The sequence below is a fragment of the Lates calcarifer genome, linkage group LG14 (genome assembly GCF_001640805.2).
Source record: "Lates calcarifer isolate ASB-BC8 linkage group LG14, TLL_Latcal_v3, whole genome shotgun sequence".
NCBI classification, from domain to species: Eukaryota; Metazoa; Chordata; class Actinopteri; family Centropomidae; genus Lates; species Lates calcarifer.
The window spans coordinates 12,162,207-12,175,667 of record NC_066846.1 but is presented as its reverse complement, the minus strand read 5'-3'; the positions used below and the strand labels follow the sequence as shown (position 1 = coordinate 12,175,667).

Here is a 13,461-nt window from a genome sequence, read left to right as displayed (position 1 = left end):
TCAGTGAGTTACAGCATCTGCAGTGTTTGTGGTCGTCGCCGGGTCACTTCCACTCATCTCCCCGGTTACTAATGATGTCACCACTAATGTCAGTGACACAGCAGTAAGAGAGGGGTTGGATATCGCCTGAAGTTGTCTCATTAGAGCAGAAATCCGACAGAAGCATCTCGTGAAGATAGAGATCCATCACCGTGTAAACTTGAAGGATAAACACTGTCTGCTAATTTGCATTTTTGGCCTGAGAAAAGATGTTTTCAGCCTTTTATTTCAAAGCCTGCAGCTCTTGGCGAAGCTGCTGCTGAGTCACTGATATTGATTAACAACCCCATTAACCTCCTCATACCTGCAGATGTAGTATTGTCAGTTTGTTCTGTGGAGGAGTTGACATCTTACTTTAGTTCCCCTCTGATTCCTTAGAAACAGGATGGGAGAAGAGCGTGTTCTTGCAGCAGTTAGCCAATAATAACTCTATTTGCAGAGCACTTACTCAAACAGTTACAACATGTTAAACAGTGAAACAACAGTAAAACAATTAGGAGCACAGAGATATGAGACTAAAACAGGAGAACAGATGTGGTAGGAATGTAAGAAGAGGTTGTCTGTGAGTGATTTAGATGAGTTTGCTAATCTGAGACACCCAGACCAAAAAGGCCCCGTCACCCCTGCCCAAGGATCTCAGGCTCATATCAGCATCGTAACTACAGACCTGACCATGAAACATATGAGCAGTGAACTCACAGGGAGCCAGTGCAGATGAGTTTGTTAAAGGCCTCAGAGCAGTGGTAGCGTTTTCGACGAGCTGGAGGACGACAGTTTGACTCAGGCAGTAATTTTAACTCCTCTCAGCTGAAGCATGATTGTAGCACCTTGGATCCTTGTTAAATGACAGGTTTGAGTCAAATACAACCGTCAGTTTGCGAGGAGATGATACGCTTGAATCACAGAGGAGCAGATAGAGAAGACTGACCTTCAGATTTTGTTATGCCACAGAGTTTTTTATGCCACAGAAAGAAAGAACTAAAACTAGAGCTAAATGCAATAATAAAGCAGCATAAAAATAGAGTTTTTAATAAACAGAGAAGTACTTCCTCCTTGCTAATGGAACTTCAAGACTGTTCCTGATTTTCTCCAGCACATTAACAATAATTTGACAAACATTCAGAAGTGCAAAGGAAAATGTAGCGCCCAGGTTCTGCTGATGTCGCTGATGTGGCTCAAAGTCCCACCCAGCTCTGCACCAAAACAACCAATCAGCGACTCATATTTCCCAGAGAGAGGGATTGTCAGCCGGCTGATATCAGCTGCCTGGTTACTACTGATGTCACCGTGACTTCACCTACACCACCTCCTCCTCCACATGAGGTGAAGCTGAGACTGTGCCGACAGGAAGGAAGTCTGGAGATGAGATGTTCTCTCAGTGGATGTAGCTGCTGCTGCTGCTGCTGCTGCTGTTGGTGTTGGTGGTGTTGGTGGTGTTGGTGGTGTTGATGGTGTTGGTGTTGGTGGGCTGAATCATGAGGTTTTCACTGTGTCAGCTTTTTTAGGAGTGAAGAAACGCAGCCTTGTTTTCAAACCGTCAGCCATGTATTTTTAAAATTACACAGTGGGTTGTGAAAGAAAATCATAAGCCAGAGAGTCTGCTGCAATTCAAGCAGAAAGTGGAGAATCAGCAGAACCCGAGTTGTAAGGTTTCCGTCAGACCCTAGTGCTTTTTCACTCCGCGGCCTCGGTCTGATTATATGTGTGTCAGGCTCTGGGGAAATCAGGAGGTTTTGGGATGCGAGGAATGAGCGGAGAGCTGCTTAATTTCACCCTCCATGGTGCAGAGTTGATCATTAAAGTTTGGGAGTGACAGCAGGAAATACTCTGCAGCGGTTTTATCTCTGATGGCAGACGCCGGTTCACGCAGACAACCCAGATTTTGTCTTTACCAGTAGAAAGCCTTTTGTGACAGTTTAGATTAATATCGTCTCTTTATTTCCTGCGTTTTTAGTATTTCAGCTCTCACTTCCTCCTTTTCTTTTCCCCCTCGAGTTGAGTGCTGTTACGTTCCCTCACCACTCATTAGTGTGCACATTAGTGTGAACTCGTTACCAAACAGGTCTTCTTAAAAGCCATTCTTAGTGCAGCTGTAATCGTTTTGCCTTGCGTGACCTGTTGCTCAGGGACTCATTAGCTCCCACTGTTTAGAGAGCAGAGTCCATATACTGGCTTGGGCTCCACAACAGGGATCCCTGATGCAGAGTATGACATGTTTTTCAATCACTCCAGCTAATGTTTAGTGATCAGAAGAACAGAAATTCTATATTTTTTCTTTCTCGTTCCTCATATTATCAAAAGAAAGACCACCTTTCCCCATGAACCCTTCTGCTCTCTAAAGAACGTGAGCATGTTGCTGCTCGTCCCTGCCGTCTGACTTTGCTCCCTGAAGATCAAAAACACAGAAACAAGGTGATAACAGCATCGATAACAGAAGAAACACATCCTACTTGGACTTAAGACCGCGTGCAGACACAGGAACAAACTTGTATTTTGTATTTACAGCTGCTAACTGATGCACCATAAGTGGCGCTGTAATTTATTGGTGTTAAAATGCAAAATATTTAACCTCATACTGCACCCTAAGTTTCTGAAAACATCCCAGCAGCCAACATTTACAAGTGGTAACTGCTGACACCACTTGACCACCTTGTCTTTCGAGCTACGTTTTATTGACAGGGGCAAACAGAGGGAGAGACGGCTGAAGATTCCACTTTTTAAAAACCCTCACAGAATCTTTATCGAGAGGGGAAGAAGTTGTTTATAGATGCAACTGGACCTCGCTGAGCCTCGAGGAGGGCGGAAACCTCAAACCCAAAAACCACATCAAGTGGAAGAAATTCTGGGAGAGGGAATTCCCTACGAAGGTGACGAAGCGAAAAGCAAAATGAAGCAAAGATAGCTCTCTCTCACTACAGTGTTAACTCAAATCTGAACAGTGGCTTCCATGTTAAAGCTCATTTGGTTTTTAGTGGTTCTCTGTGGCACTTTTATATTTTAATTTGATTACATTGCCCAGTTTACTGCTGCGTCTTTACTGTGTTTAAATATGTTCCTTTGGTTTATCACAGGTGTTGTATAAACAGAGATGATTGCTGTTGTCAGTTCTATATTTATTGCTTGGTATACTGACATTACATCCTGTCAGTGCTGCTGTTGTTGCAGGAGAGTTTTTTAGTGAGGCTAAACTGGTGGTGACAACAGGATATAATGATTGGCAGGGAATGAGTCACAGCCTTGGGTACAGTGTGTCACAGTGTTTGCTTCACAGGTCAAAGGGGAGGTGACAGGCAGCCGTTTTTGATGCTAGGAACAACAGTTTCTAAAAGACGACCAGCAAGCTGTAAAATGAAATGTTTGCCAGCTCTTTTCTTATGGGTTATTTCAACACAGCCCCGCAGCACTGCTTTCTCCAGAAAAGTGGGTCGAGTAAAGGTCATCCAGGGACATTTTTTAAAGCCGTGAATTTCATAACAGCTGTCAATCGGTCACAGCTTTGGCTCTGTAGTTGTAAAAATTCCTCTGTCATCCATGCGAGGAAGAAGGGATTTGCTGAACTCACATAGTCTCATCTTCCTTGTACTTCACATTCATACCTTTGGGAGCTGCCAGCACAACCGCAGACTTACTGGTAAAACCCCAAGATGCTCCACTGGTTCAGTTAGGGGTTAATGTTCTTAAAGAGCATTAATGCAGAGTGACAGCTTTAAAAACTGCTCCCGTAACCTTTAAAGGGTGCGACTGAAACGCCCAGTCACAGTCCTCACCGCTGAAAAGAGCCTGGAGCTCTCATGATTGCTTTAATCCTACATTATGCTTATGGTTTTGTTTGAGGTAAAACATCATACATCACTTGTGAAGCTAAAAATCCCCTCAGGAGATGTTGTGCTCGTTTCTGCTGGTGGCTCTGATGCTCTCAGCTCTGCCTGCCTGTCGCAGGAAAACACAAAGCTAAAGCGGAGTCTACGTCAAGTTAACGCTGTCAGCAGCCCGGCAGGAAAGACACTCCACAGTGTGGTAGGATTTCATAACCGAGCTGTGACAAAGACTCCAACTTTATGTTTGTATGGAGAGGAAAAAAGGACAAAATAGTTTGTGTTGAACAGTGGAATCTGGTTCATCCTACAAAATTCTGAAGCAGATACAGTTCTGATTTGGTGTGTAAAATATTTGAAAAGTATGAAAAATGCTGACCACAGTTCCCGTCCTGAAACCAAATTTTAAAAAAGTAGCAAATCCATTTTGGAGAAGCTGGAACCAGAGGATGTTTTCTTGACTTGTCCTTTTCTAATAGATTAATCAACCATTCAGCCATAGGTTGAAGATGATTAGTATCAGTAGTCAAACAGTACTAGAGATCTGTCAACTCTACCAAAGCTAATGTCTTTGATACCTGGCAAACTACTTACTCCTTTAATAAGGATCATTGCCTAAAAGCAAATTGAATTAGAAACCTTGTAGATAAGGAAATATCTGATAAAAGATACTAAAGCTGGACTCACATTTCAGCTGGTACTCTAAAAGGTTCAGGTTACCCAGTGTCATGGTAACAGTATGTTCCTGAAACAGTTTTTAAAAGCTGTTTTGTACTGATTTAAAAAAGAAGACTTTCAGTTCCTGGCTGTACAAAACACAGCAGACACCAGTGTTGAATCACTATAAATTTAAATCTCGACTTTCTTTTTTTTTTCTCCATTGAAGTTTTTCACATTAGTTCAGGCTCTTCTGTCGGTTCAGTCCAACAAAACATCAGTGAGAGAATTCCTCAGAAGTGCTTCCTTTCCTCCAGCTTCTGAGCCAGGTTTCTTCTCTTTTAGTTTTCCAGCAGCACAGTTGCATCACATCATATTTTATAGTTCCTCTCCAGCACGTGGAAAACTTTTATCTTGTGGACGTGGAAATTAATTGAATCAGCTGCGTCCACATTCCGTCTTTTTATTCAATTTCCTCTGACCCAGTAAATGTGATTTAAAACCTTCGGCTTGGCAGAGTAACCACAGTCCACCACATTAACATGTTCCAGAGATGCTTGTTTGTAGCCGCGGGGTCACATGAGATGCCAGTCCCCATGGCAACCAGACTTCAGGAGTTCAGAGTTCAAACGCTCGCTGGAGACGGTCTGTGACTGTCTGACTGTTTTTAATGCATGTGTGTGCAAATCATTCTGCAACAGATAACATACTGTGTAAGTTTTGGCAGACAGCGACGCGGTCATATGACGAGGAGAGTGTGTTGAATTTTTCTGTAAGGAATGAAGGATGGGTGTGTGTGTTTGTGTCCTGTGGAAATGTAAGTTTATAGTCTGTGCTGCTCCTCAGGACAAACACTTCAACACACAGACGCAGAGCGAGTGCTGAGCTCAGCATGACATCCCCCTGCTTGGAAACGAGCAGTGCTGCTCCGGGGACTCTGTTCCTGACCCATTTTATAAGAGGTGCTAACGCTCGGTTTTCCACAGCGCACAGTGAAATGTAGCTGGGAATGTTTTTCCTTTGGCAGTTGAAGTTGTAGATTCTTGTGTGTTTGGTTGTAATTGTTGTTTCACAGGACCACCAGTTCGCTGTTTTTATCTTGCTACATCTTCAGCTAACACTTTCTTTATGTGGGTTTTGAAGTGGCAGCACTGTGACTCAGTAGTTAACACTTCCTTGTCTTTTTAGACTCTCAATTTCCGACTAGCATGCAAGTGTAGCTGTCTCAACTCCCTGCAAAAGTATAAAAAGTGGATGGAATAAAAAAGGAAATAACACATTTTTTCCCCCATGCTTTACTGAAATTTTGAAGGAAACTCTGTGTAGCACCACTTCTATTTCCTGTTCGTTTGGCTGTTAATGTGGCTTTCCTAAGGGTCAGCCAAGACCACAGACTGGTACAACTCACAATAAAATAATTCTCAGTACTACAAGTGTTGCTGGAGTTTGGCTCTTGATGACTGTTTACTTTCTCTGTGCTCCTTGCTGGTGCTAGAAACTCCTCTTGTACTTTGTACCGTCAGCTGAAAGATCTTCTTTTATTAATTTACACGTCTCAAGGATTAAGCAGAGTTGTATCTTTACATACAAGTCAAATCACATCATTTGGTCTTTGCACAAATACCATTTCTTGCTGTAAAGCATTACAACTGTAGCTTTGGCTTTTGACAGTTTTTTCCAGGAAACTGAATCCATGAGACAGAAAGCTCCAGTTTCTCAATGTACGTGGTCAACGCTGTGAAAAGAATTTGACTGTGGTCTGTCCCTATCTACTTTAAATATACAGTGCTGTATATCTCATGGAGTTTTAACTCAGACCTTTTTGTGTTAGAGGAGGTAAGGTAACAGTTCTCCTGAGGTCACAGCAGGGGCAGCTTTTAGGTTCATTCCTAAAATGTTCACTTCACCATTCGCCTGAGTTTATAGTGGAACTTATACTAATCTTATCAGAACATGAGCTTTTCAGTATTTGATATTTAAACGTGTTTCATTCATTCCCAGAATCGACTGAATAGAAAGAAAAGGGGTTGAACGTCCTGATCCTGTTACGTGTATCATACAGTCTCTTCCTGACAAACTCTCAGGATTCAAAAGGTCAAAGACCTTAAAAACATGTGACCTCATTTAATACGCAGTGACCCATCTCAGCCAATCAGAGAGAGCCCACAACCCCTCTCAGCCTGTTAGAAACAGGTCCCACCAGCTCAGCAAATCATCGCCTACTTCCCAGACAGATTAGCCAATCATTACTCATCCTCACAGCTCTGTGGCCAATGAGGGAGCACTCTGTCAGAGTCCACTTCCTAGAGGAGTCCAGAGGAGGGAAGAGAGTCCCAGTTTGAGTTGGATCACTGATTGTGCATACTGAGTTTGAGGGGTTTTGGGTCCAGCAGTGAGATATGGGCTGGGAGATCTGGACTAAGCAGCTGGATGAGGAGGAGCTGGTTGAAAATGGTGAGGATGAGTTTGTAGCTCAGGTTTTTCTTTTTCGCCGCCTGATAAAGTCTGTACTCTGGTCACACCTGAGCTGATTGTATTTCACTTCAGCTGCCTGCACTCGTTTCCTGCGTCTCCTTTTCTTGCTTTTTTCCATTTGTTTGAATGTGTTTAATTTCATACCAGACTGTGGCTTTGTTGTGCTTTCGCTGATGCCCTTTAACTTTTAACACCAGTGTAGTTTAATCATTAAGACCATTTACGACACATCAAGCTCTGAGTCATGCGGTCAGTGTTGCTGCTTGCTTGTGTATGCCTGTGTGTGTGTGTGTGTGTGTGTGTTCTCACAGCTGATTTAGTTGCTGTATTTGACACAGAGGTCAACAGCAACAGATACACGCTGAAGTCCAAACACTGTTATCTGTGTGTGTGTGTTGGTGTATTTCCTTTTTCATGCACGTCAGGGCTCACAGACGCTGTCGTCTTTTTAAACAGTCGTGACGTCACAGCAGAGCTCAAACTCAGACTGTCTTTGCTTTTTATTCCAGTTTATCCAGTGAATATTCACATCTGTTGTATATGTTCTAGTTTGTGTGTCCTTGCATCAAATGTGACCCTGTAAAGTCTAAAAAACTCAGTCTTTGTTGTGTTTTTAATAGGGTGAAAACCATTGTAAAGCAAAGGGACACACAAAGATTTCTCTGACAGACCATAAACTTAAAGTCAAAGCTACAAGATGGAGTTTACGCTGAGCTGTTAAATGTCTCCATTAGGAGACATCAATGATCAGAGACACTGATTGAGTTAAAAGCTTTATTTCTGTGGAAGCTCATTTCCACCAATGTGATGAAAGAAAAATCCTGTAAGTCATTATAATGAGAAACTATTCAGAGGAAGTTTCTCAATTTAATGACTCTCATTGGTGGAAATGGGCCTCCAGATATGTTTGATTCCTCCTGTTTAAACTGCTTTAAGTTATTTACTCTGTGAATTATAATATGGCTTACACTGTGGATCATTTTGAATAGGCCTGGGTAATATGTCAACATATTCATTTAAATGTGAGATTTGCAGATACTATAGTTTATGTGGAGGTGGATTAATCAGGGACTTTAACGGCTGATGTGCAGGATGTGGCTAACAAGCTAAACATTTTCCATCCATTCATTCTTTACACTCACTAACAAACTGTTGTGCTTTGTGTTTTAAAGTGCGAACAAAGTGTGATGATTGTTGTCACTCCCGTCCTCCCTCCTCTCCTTGTTAAGATCTGGGTCGTGTTACATGATGGGTGTCATTACCATCAGCTGACTCCTGCTTTATAAACTTGTAGGCAGCGATGTGCGTTATGTAACTAGAGACAGAGTTTTGTAACTTCAGGACCGAATGACCCGGGAAAGAGATGATGAAAACATGTTTTGTCACCTTGAGTCACAGGAGATGCCGGCAGTGAGCGAGGCACCTTAACCTCCAGCTGCTCTGAGGAACTCTGGACACGATTATATGTATCAATACACACAGTAGTTTAACTCAGGAGTGAGGAAGTGGTGCATTTGGTTTTGGTTTTTGGTGTACTTTGTCTGTCTGCTTCTAATTTCTAGAAATTACTCAGAGGTGTGAAAAACGTTTGTTTGAGCTCGTCTGTGATCACACATAGAGCATGCCGCTTATAAAAGTCGACGTCATACATCATATTTAAGCACTATTAAGTATTAAATGCACATTTCTTCCCAGTGCTGAAGCATTTTTGGTGAATTTCTTGTAAAGATGCTGTACATTTAACACAAGCAAACTTTTATTCAAGTTAGTTAGTTAATAGAAAAAGGCTGCTTTAATGTGACATGAGGTTTTCTTGTTTGCCAGTGTCTCAGTGACCGAGAGAGACGGAGCTTTTTATCCGTTCACCCAGGACGTTATTGGAGCTGATTCATGTTTAAAACCAGTCCAACTGGTCGGCTCAGGTCGCATGTAAATGCTTCTTTTGCTGTAATGCACCGCAGCTCTCTCCTCCTTCAGCGTCATTCACAACATGGCTGATGTTTGTTGTGAAGATGATCTAGATTTCATTTTGAATATAGAAAATGTGAAGGAATCCTGATTCAGAGCAGCTTCTGTTATTTATTGGTCATGTGTGACTGCTTTATCGCCTCCTGTAGCAAATTATATTTACTCCACAACTGCTCTGAGATCAGTATCTGCCCTTTCCTCAGAATAATCTCAGTAAACTTCTGTTCGTCCACGCAGACAGGAAGCACCATCTCCACCTTTATTTACATTTATATTATGCCTCCCATTAATACTCGAATGAAAGCACATTTTTATTTCTGTTCTGACGATTGTTTTAATCCCATAATGACTCCTCTCAAAGTCTCCACTCTGTTGTCGGCTGTCGTTTCCTGTTTCTGTTGAGAGCTGGTTTTGATTGGTCGCTGGCCGTCTGGTAATTGTTGCTGACTGCAGCTCTCAGACTCTGCCACGTACTCGAGCCTCCTTTTGTTGTGGGGAATGCAGCTGCAGTCGATCTCACGGCTCTTTGTGTGTCTTTGCCTCCAGTGCTCATCAATACACTATTGTGAAGAAGAGTGTTATCAATATTACAGCAGGTCACAATGCTCGTTTTCTGCTTGTGCACTGTTCTAAAACAACGGTCAGCAATAATAGTGGGACTGCTACTGCTAGCAGTTTCTCAAGGCTGGTGTGTGTGTGTGTGTGTGTGTGTGTGTGTGTGTCAGTCAGTTTTTAAGATGGGGTATCTGAGAGAAGAGGGCATCCAGATTTCTGCTGCTGACATACACATTTTTTGAGGCCAGCACCTGCTCTCTCTGTCACTCTCAAACTCAAATAAAAGATGAAAGGCACAGGGGAACGTTTAGGGGAACATCTATTTTTAATTCAGATGCATTGAACTGTGAACTCCAGGTTATTTATCGATTGTTTTCTGTGACCTTTCCTTTAGTGTGAAAGCTTCCACGTATACAAGAAGGATCTAAATCCAATCTGTGAACCTGGTCGTGCCGGTTTGAACTTGCAACATAAATCAGGCTGCACCTGACTCAGTACAGACTCTTGGTACAGGCCGTGGTTATCTCTCGATTTGATTACTGCAAAGCCAGCGAAACCCTTTAAGATGGTCCCAAATGCAGCAGCACAACTGGTCTTTGATCAGCCTAAAAGGGAACAAGACCTCCACTGGTTAGCCATGGCCAACCGAAGCAAATTCAAGTACCTAATGCTCGCCTGCAGACAGACGTCTGGGTCTCCGGGATTTTTAAGTCCATCCCTAGTCTGCACCCATGTACTTGAGTTCATACTCATACAGGCTTATGCTCCTTCTCTGCCACTGCTTTCCTCCTGAGGATCTCAGTCTCAGTCCAGACTGTTCTGGTTTGTGGTTCCCTGATGGTGGAACAAGCTCCCTAATTAGAGCAGGAGCGTCTCTCTCTGTCTTTAAGACTCTCTTGAGGACTCACCTCCTCTCCCAACACCTCGAACACCCCAACACGCTGAACTAACACTTCGTCTGCACTCCTTCAGTTTATCTCCTTTAACTTTGTCGTATTTACAGATTTAGTTCCTACTTGAAGTTCTCCTGCTGCTCTGAAGCTTTAGTGTTGTGTCTCACTTCTACGTTGCTCTGGATAAAAACATCTTCCAAATGAGTAAATGTAAATACAAACTGCCATTACACTGAATTACATTACGCCTTTGATAGAGTATATGTGTTGTTCTTATACCTCTCTGTGTGAAAGAGCTCCGACCCCCTCTGACCACACAAATAAGTAAACAAAAAAAAACAACAAATGATTTGAATAATGAAATTTAAATGGAATGGGAGAAAACAATAGAAAACAATGGCTAAATGACAAGTGAAGAACAGTGTGGTGGCAAACGAGGCTGGTGTTTGTGTGTGACGATGTTATTGTGCATCTAAAATCTCTCTCTCTCTCTCTCTCTCTTCCCCTCGTACTCCATCTTCGTCCCTCCCTCTCTCCCAGGAGGTTATGAGGAGTACAGCAGCAGCAGCAGCAGAGCAGCCGGTATGAACGGTAACGGTCCCAGTAAGCTTGTGGACCCGCTGGAGGACCCGCTGCCCGGAGTGGGCACCTACGAGGACTTCAACACCATCGACTGGGTCCGAGAGAAGAGCAAGGACCGCGACAGACACAGAGAGGTATGATTAAAGGTGTTGTGTGTTTTTTAGAGGCAGGAAAACTTATTATATGTTTTTAATTAAGGTGAAGGAAACTGCTAATTGTATGAAACTGTGAATGTACACAAAGCAGCTGAAGTAGCTGGTGATACTAGATGTTTTTGGACTTTGTGGTCCACTTTCACACCCTGTCAGACGAGACACTTCACTGATCCTGTTGTGGGAAATAAAGTGTCGCAGCAGCACGAGGAAGCAAAGCAAAGATCAGAGTACTTAGAGTAAATTGTTTTCCAGCACAGAGGCAGCAACGTAACCTGAAGTATCACAGGTGATGTAATATAATGCAGGATATGAATCAGAACATAATGAAGGGTGATGATCACCTCCTAAAATCATCTCTTCATCTCCAGATCACCAATAAGAGCAGACAGTCGACTGTGGCTCTGCTGCACAGCGTCAGCGATGCCTTCTCTGGATGGCTGCTCATGCTGCTGGTGGGACTCATGTCAGGTAACGTTCACACACCCTCTCTATTTCTTTATGTTCTGGGCAAATACTCATTTTATTTGATGCACATGCGACAGTACAGCCTGAGAAACTGGGGCATCGTTTCTGCAAAAACAGGTATGTTGTTTTTAGATGATTCAGAGACCACAAACCACATTGCCCTCATCTCCTCTGTATCTGGGTGGCACTCTGCAACATCAGAATCATCTAATTAATCTGTCATGTAACATTCAGACTCCTCGTGCTTCAAACACACTGCACTGTAATGCTAAGATAGTAATCAGTATAGTTAATATACATGGCTTCTTAAACACAGCTGTTTATACCTCTGTATCTTGTTTCTGTGCAGCCTGAATCAGCTGAATGTTAATTCCCATGTGGGGCAGTCGGCAGGTGTAGAGTCACAGAATAGCACCAGCACTGAAAATAGGCAGGGTGACATATTTATAAAGAAAACTGGATTTCTTTTTTGTTCTTCTCTCACTGGAGCCAAAAAGTTGAGACACTGGGGACACAAAATAACGATGCACATGACATTTGATGTGGATGTTTGCTCAGTAAACATCATCACACCTTCAGCCACAGAGACAGAACTGACCTGGACTCTCTCTCTCTCTCTCTCTCTCCGTCCTCCAGGTGCTCTGGCCGGTGGCATCGACATCGCAGCCCACTGGCTGACGGACATGAAGGGCGGCGTGTGTCTCATCGGCTTCTGGTTCAACCACGAGCACTGCTGCTGGAAGTCCAACGAGGCGACGTTCCAGGACCGGGACCGGTGTCCGCAGTGGCAGAGCTGGGCCGAGCTCATAACAGGAACATCAGAGGTAGGAGAATATTATGAATGTTTGTCAGAGAACAGGAAAAGCAGGTGAATCCAGAGTGAAAAATGCAAACTTCTCAGCTCCAAACATGTGACTGACGTATGAAAACTGGTTGTTTTAACCAAAATTATTCTGCAAGATGTTTTTTCCAACTACATTTAAGTTCCTGTCATAGGTTAAACTGCAGATGTTCCAGTTTATCACTGTTAACATGATTAATTCACATAGAAAGTTTCCATCTTCTAAGATTTTGCAGCCCTGGTTATACATACGTTCAGTTCTCATGCCACTAATAGTCGCTGTAAAGGTGCTTTGGTTCCATCTACTGGTTGTAAATTGTCATGACATGGAAATAACAGCAGTGAGGATGTGAATGAAGTGATACAAAGCTGATGTTTTCTATATGAATTATATAGAACATTTTTGCCTGTTTAGAAATCATGCATATTTACTGTGTGTGTGTGTGTGTTCCTGTGTGTGTGTCCCGCAGGGTGCATTCGCTTACATAGTGAACTACCTGATGTACATCTTCTGGGCTCTGCTCTTCTCTTTCCTGGCCGTCACACTGGTCAGGGCCTTCGCTCCATACGCATGTGGCTCAGGAATACCAGAGGTAAAAAGATAACGTGCTGTTAAAAAGCCCACGGACCTGCTGAATGTCTCCTCCTGTTATTTCTCTCTCCAGCTTTTCTTCATTCTACATTTAATTCCTCACTTATGACATTGTTTGCTTTAGTATTGCGTGTTTGTTCATGGACAGGATGATGACCAGGGTTTTTAGCAGCATGAAATTGCATGTGATTATCCAATTCAGGTTTTATTTTTTTCACATTTTTTTTTCTTTGAATAAAAGCCACAGACATAGCTGCAGGAGTAAACTGTGTGTGGATGTTTGCTTTTACTAAGTGGAGTGTTTATAATGCTGCTCCAACTCAGTTGTATCAATCTGACAATAGCCTTTAATGTCTACATTTTTTCTTAAGCTCTGTTTTCTGTTAAAAAACATTTTCAGTCCCACTACTTGTCTGCCCCTCAC

The 13,461-nt window shown here is 42.8% G+C and overlaps 1 protein-coding gene across 3 annotated transcripts in view; it reads left to right on the top strand.

Annotated features, from left to right (window-relative positions):
• clcn5b (chloride channel, voltage-sensitive 5b) overlaps positions 1-13,461 on the top strand; it is a 28,882-nt gene that overhangs the window by 2,435 nt on the left and 12,986 nt on the right. For 2 of the 3 annotated variants that reach the window (XM_018703814.2, XM_018703813.2), the window contains exons 3-6: positions 10,943-11,118; positions 11,508-11,607; positions 12,241-12,428; positions 12,916-13,038. In XM_018703814.2, coding sequence (XP_018559330.1) covers positions 10,943-11,118; positions 11,508-11,607; positions 12,241-12,428; positions 12,916-13,038 — 587 coding nt within the window. Of the gene's footprint in view, positions 1-6,815; positions 6,966-10,942; positions 11,119-11,507; positions 11,608-12,240; positions 12,429-12,915; positions 13,039-13,461 lie in introns of those variants that run through there. The other variant, XM_018703815.2, reaches the window with a different exon arrangement.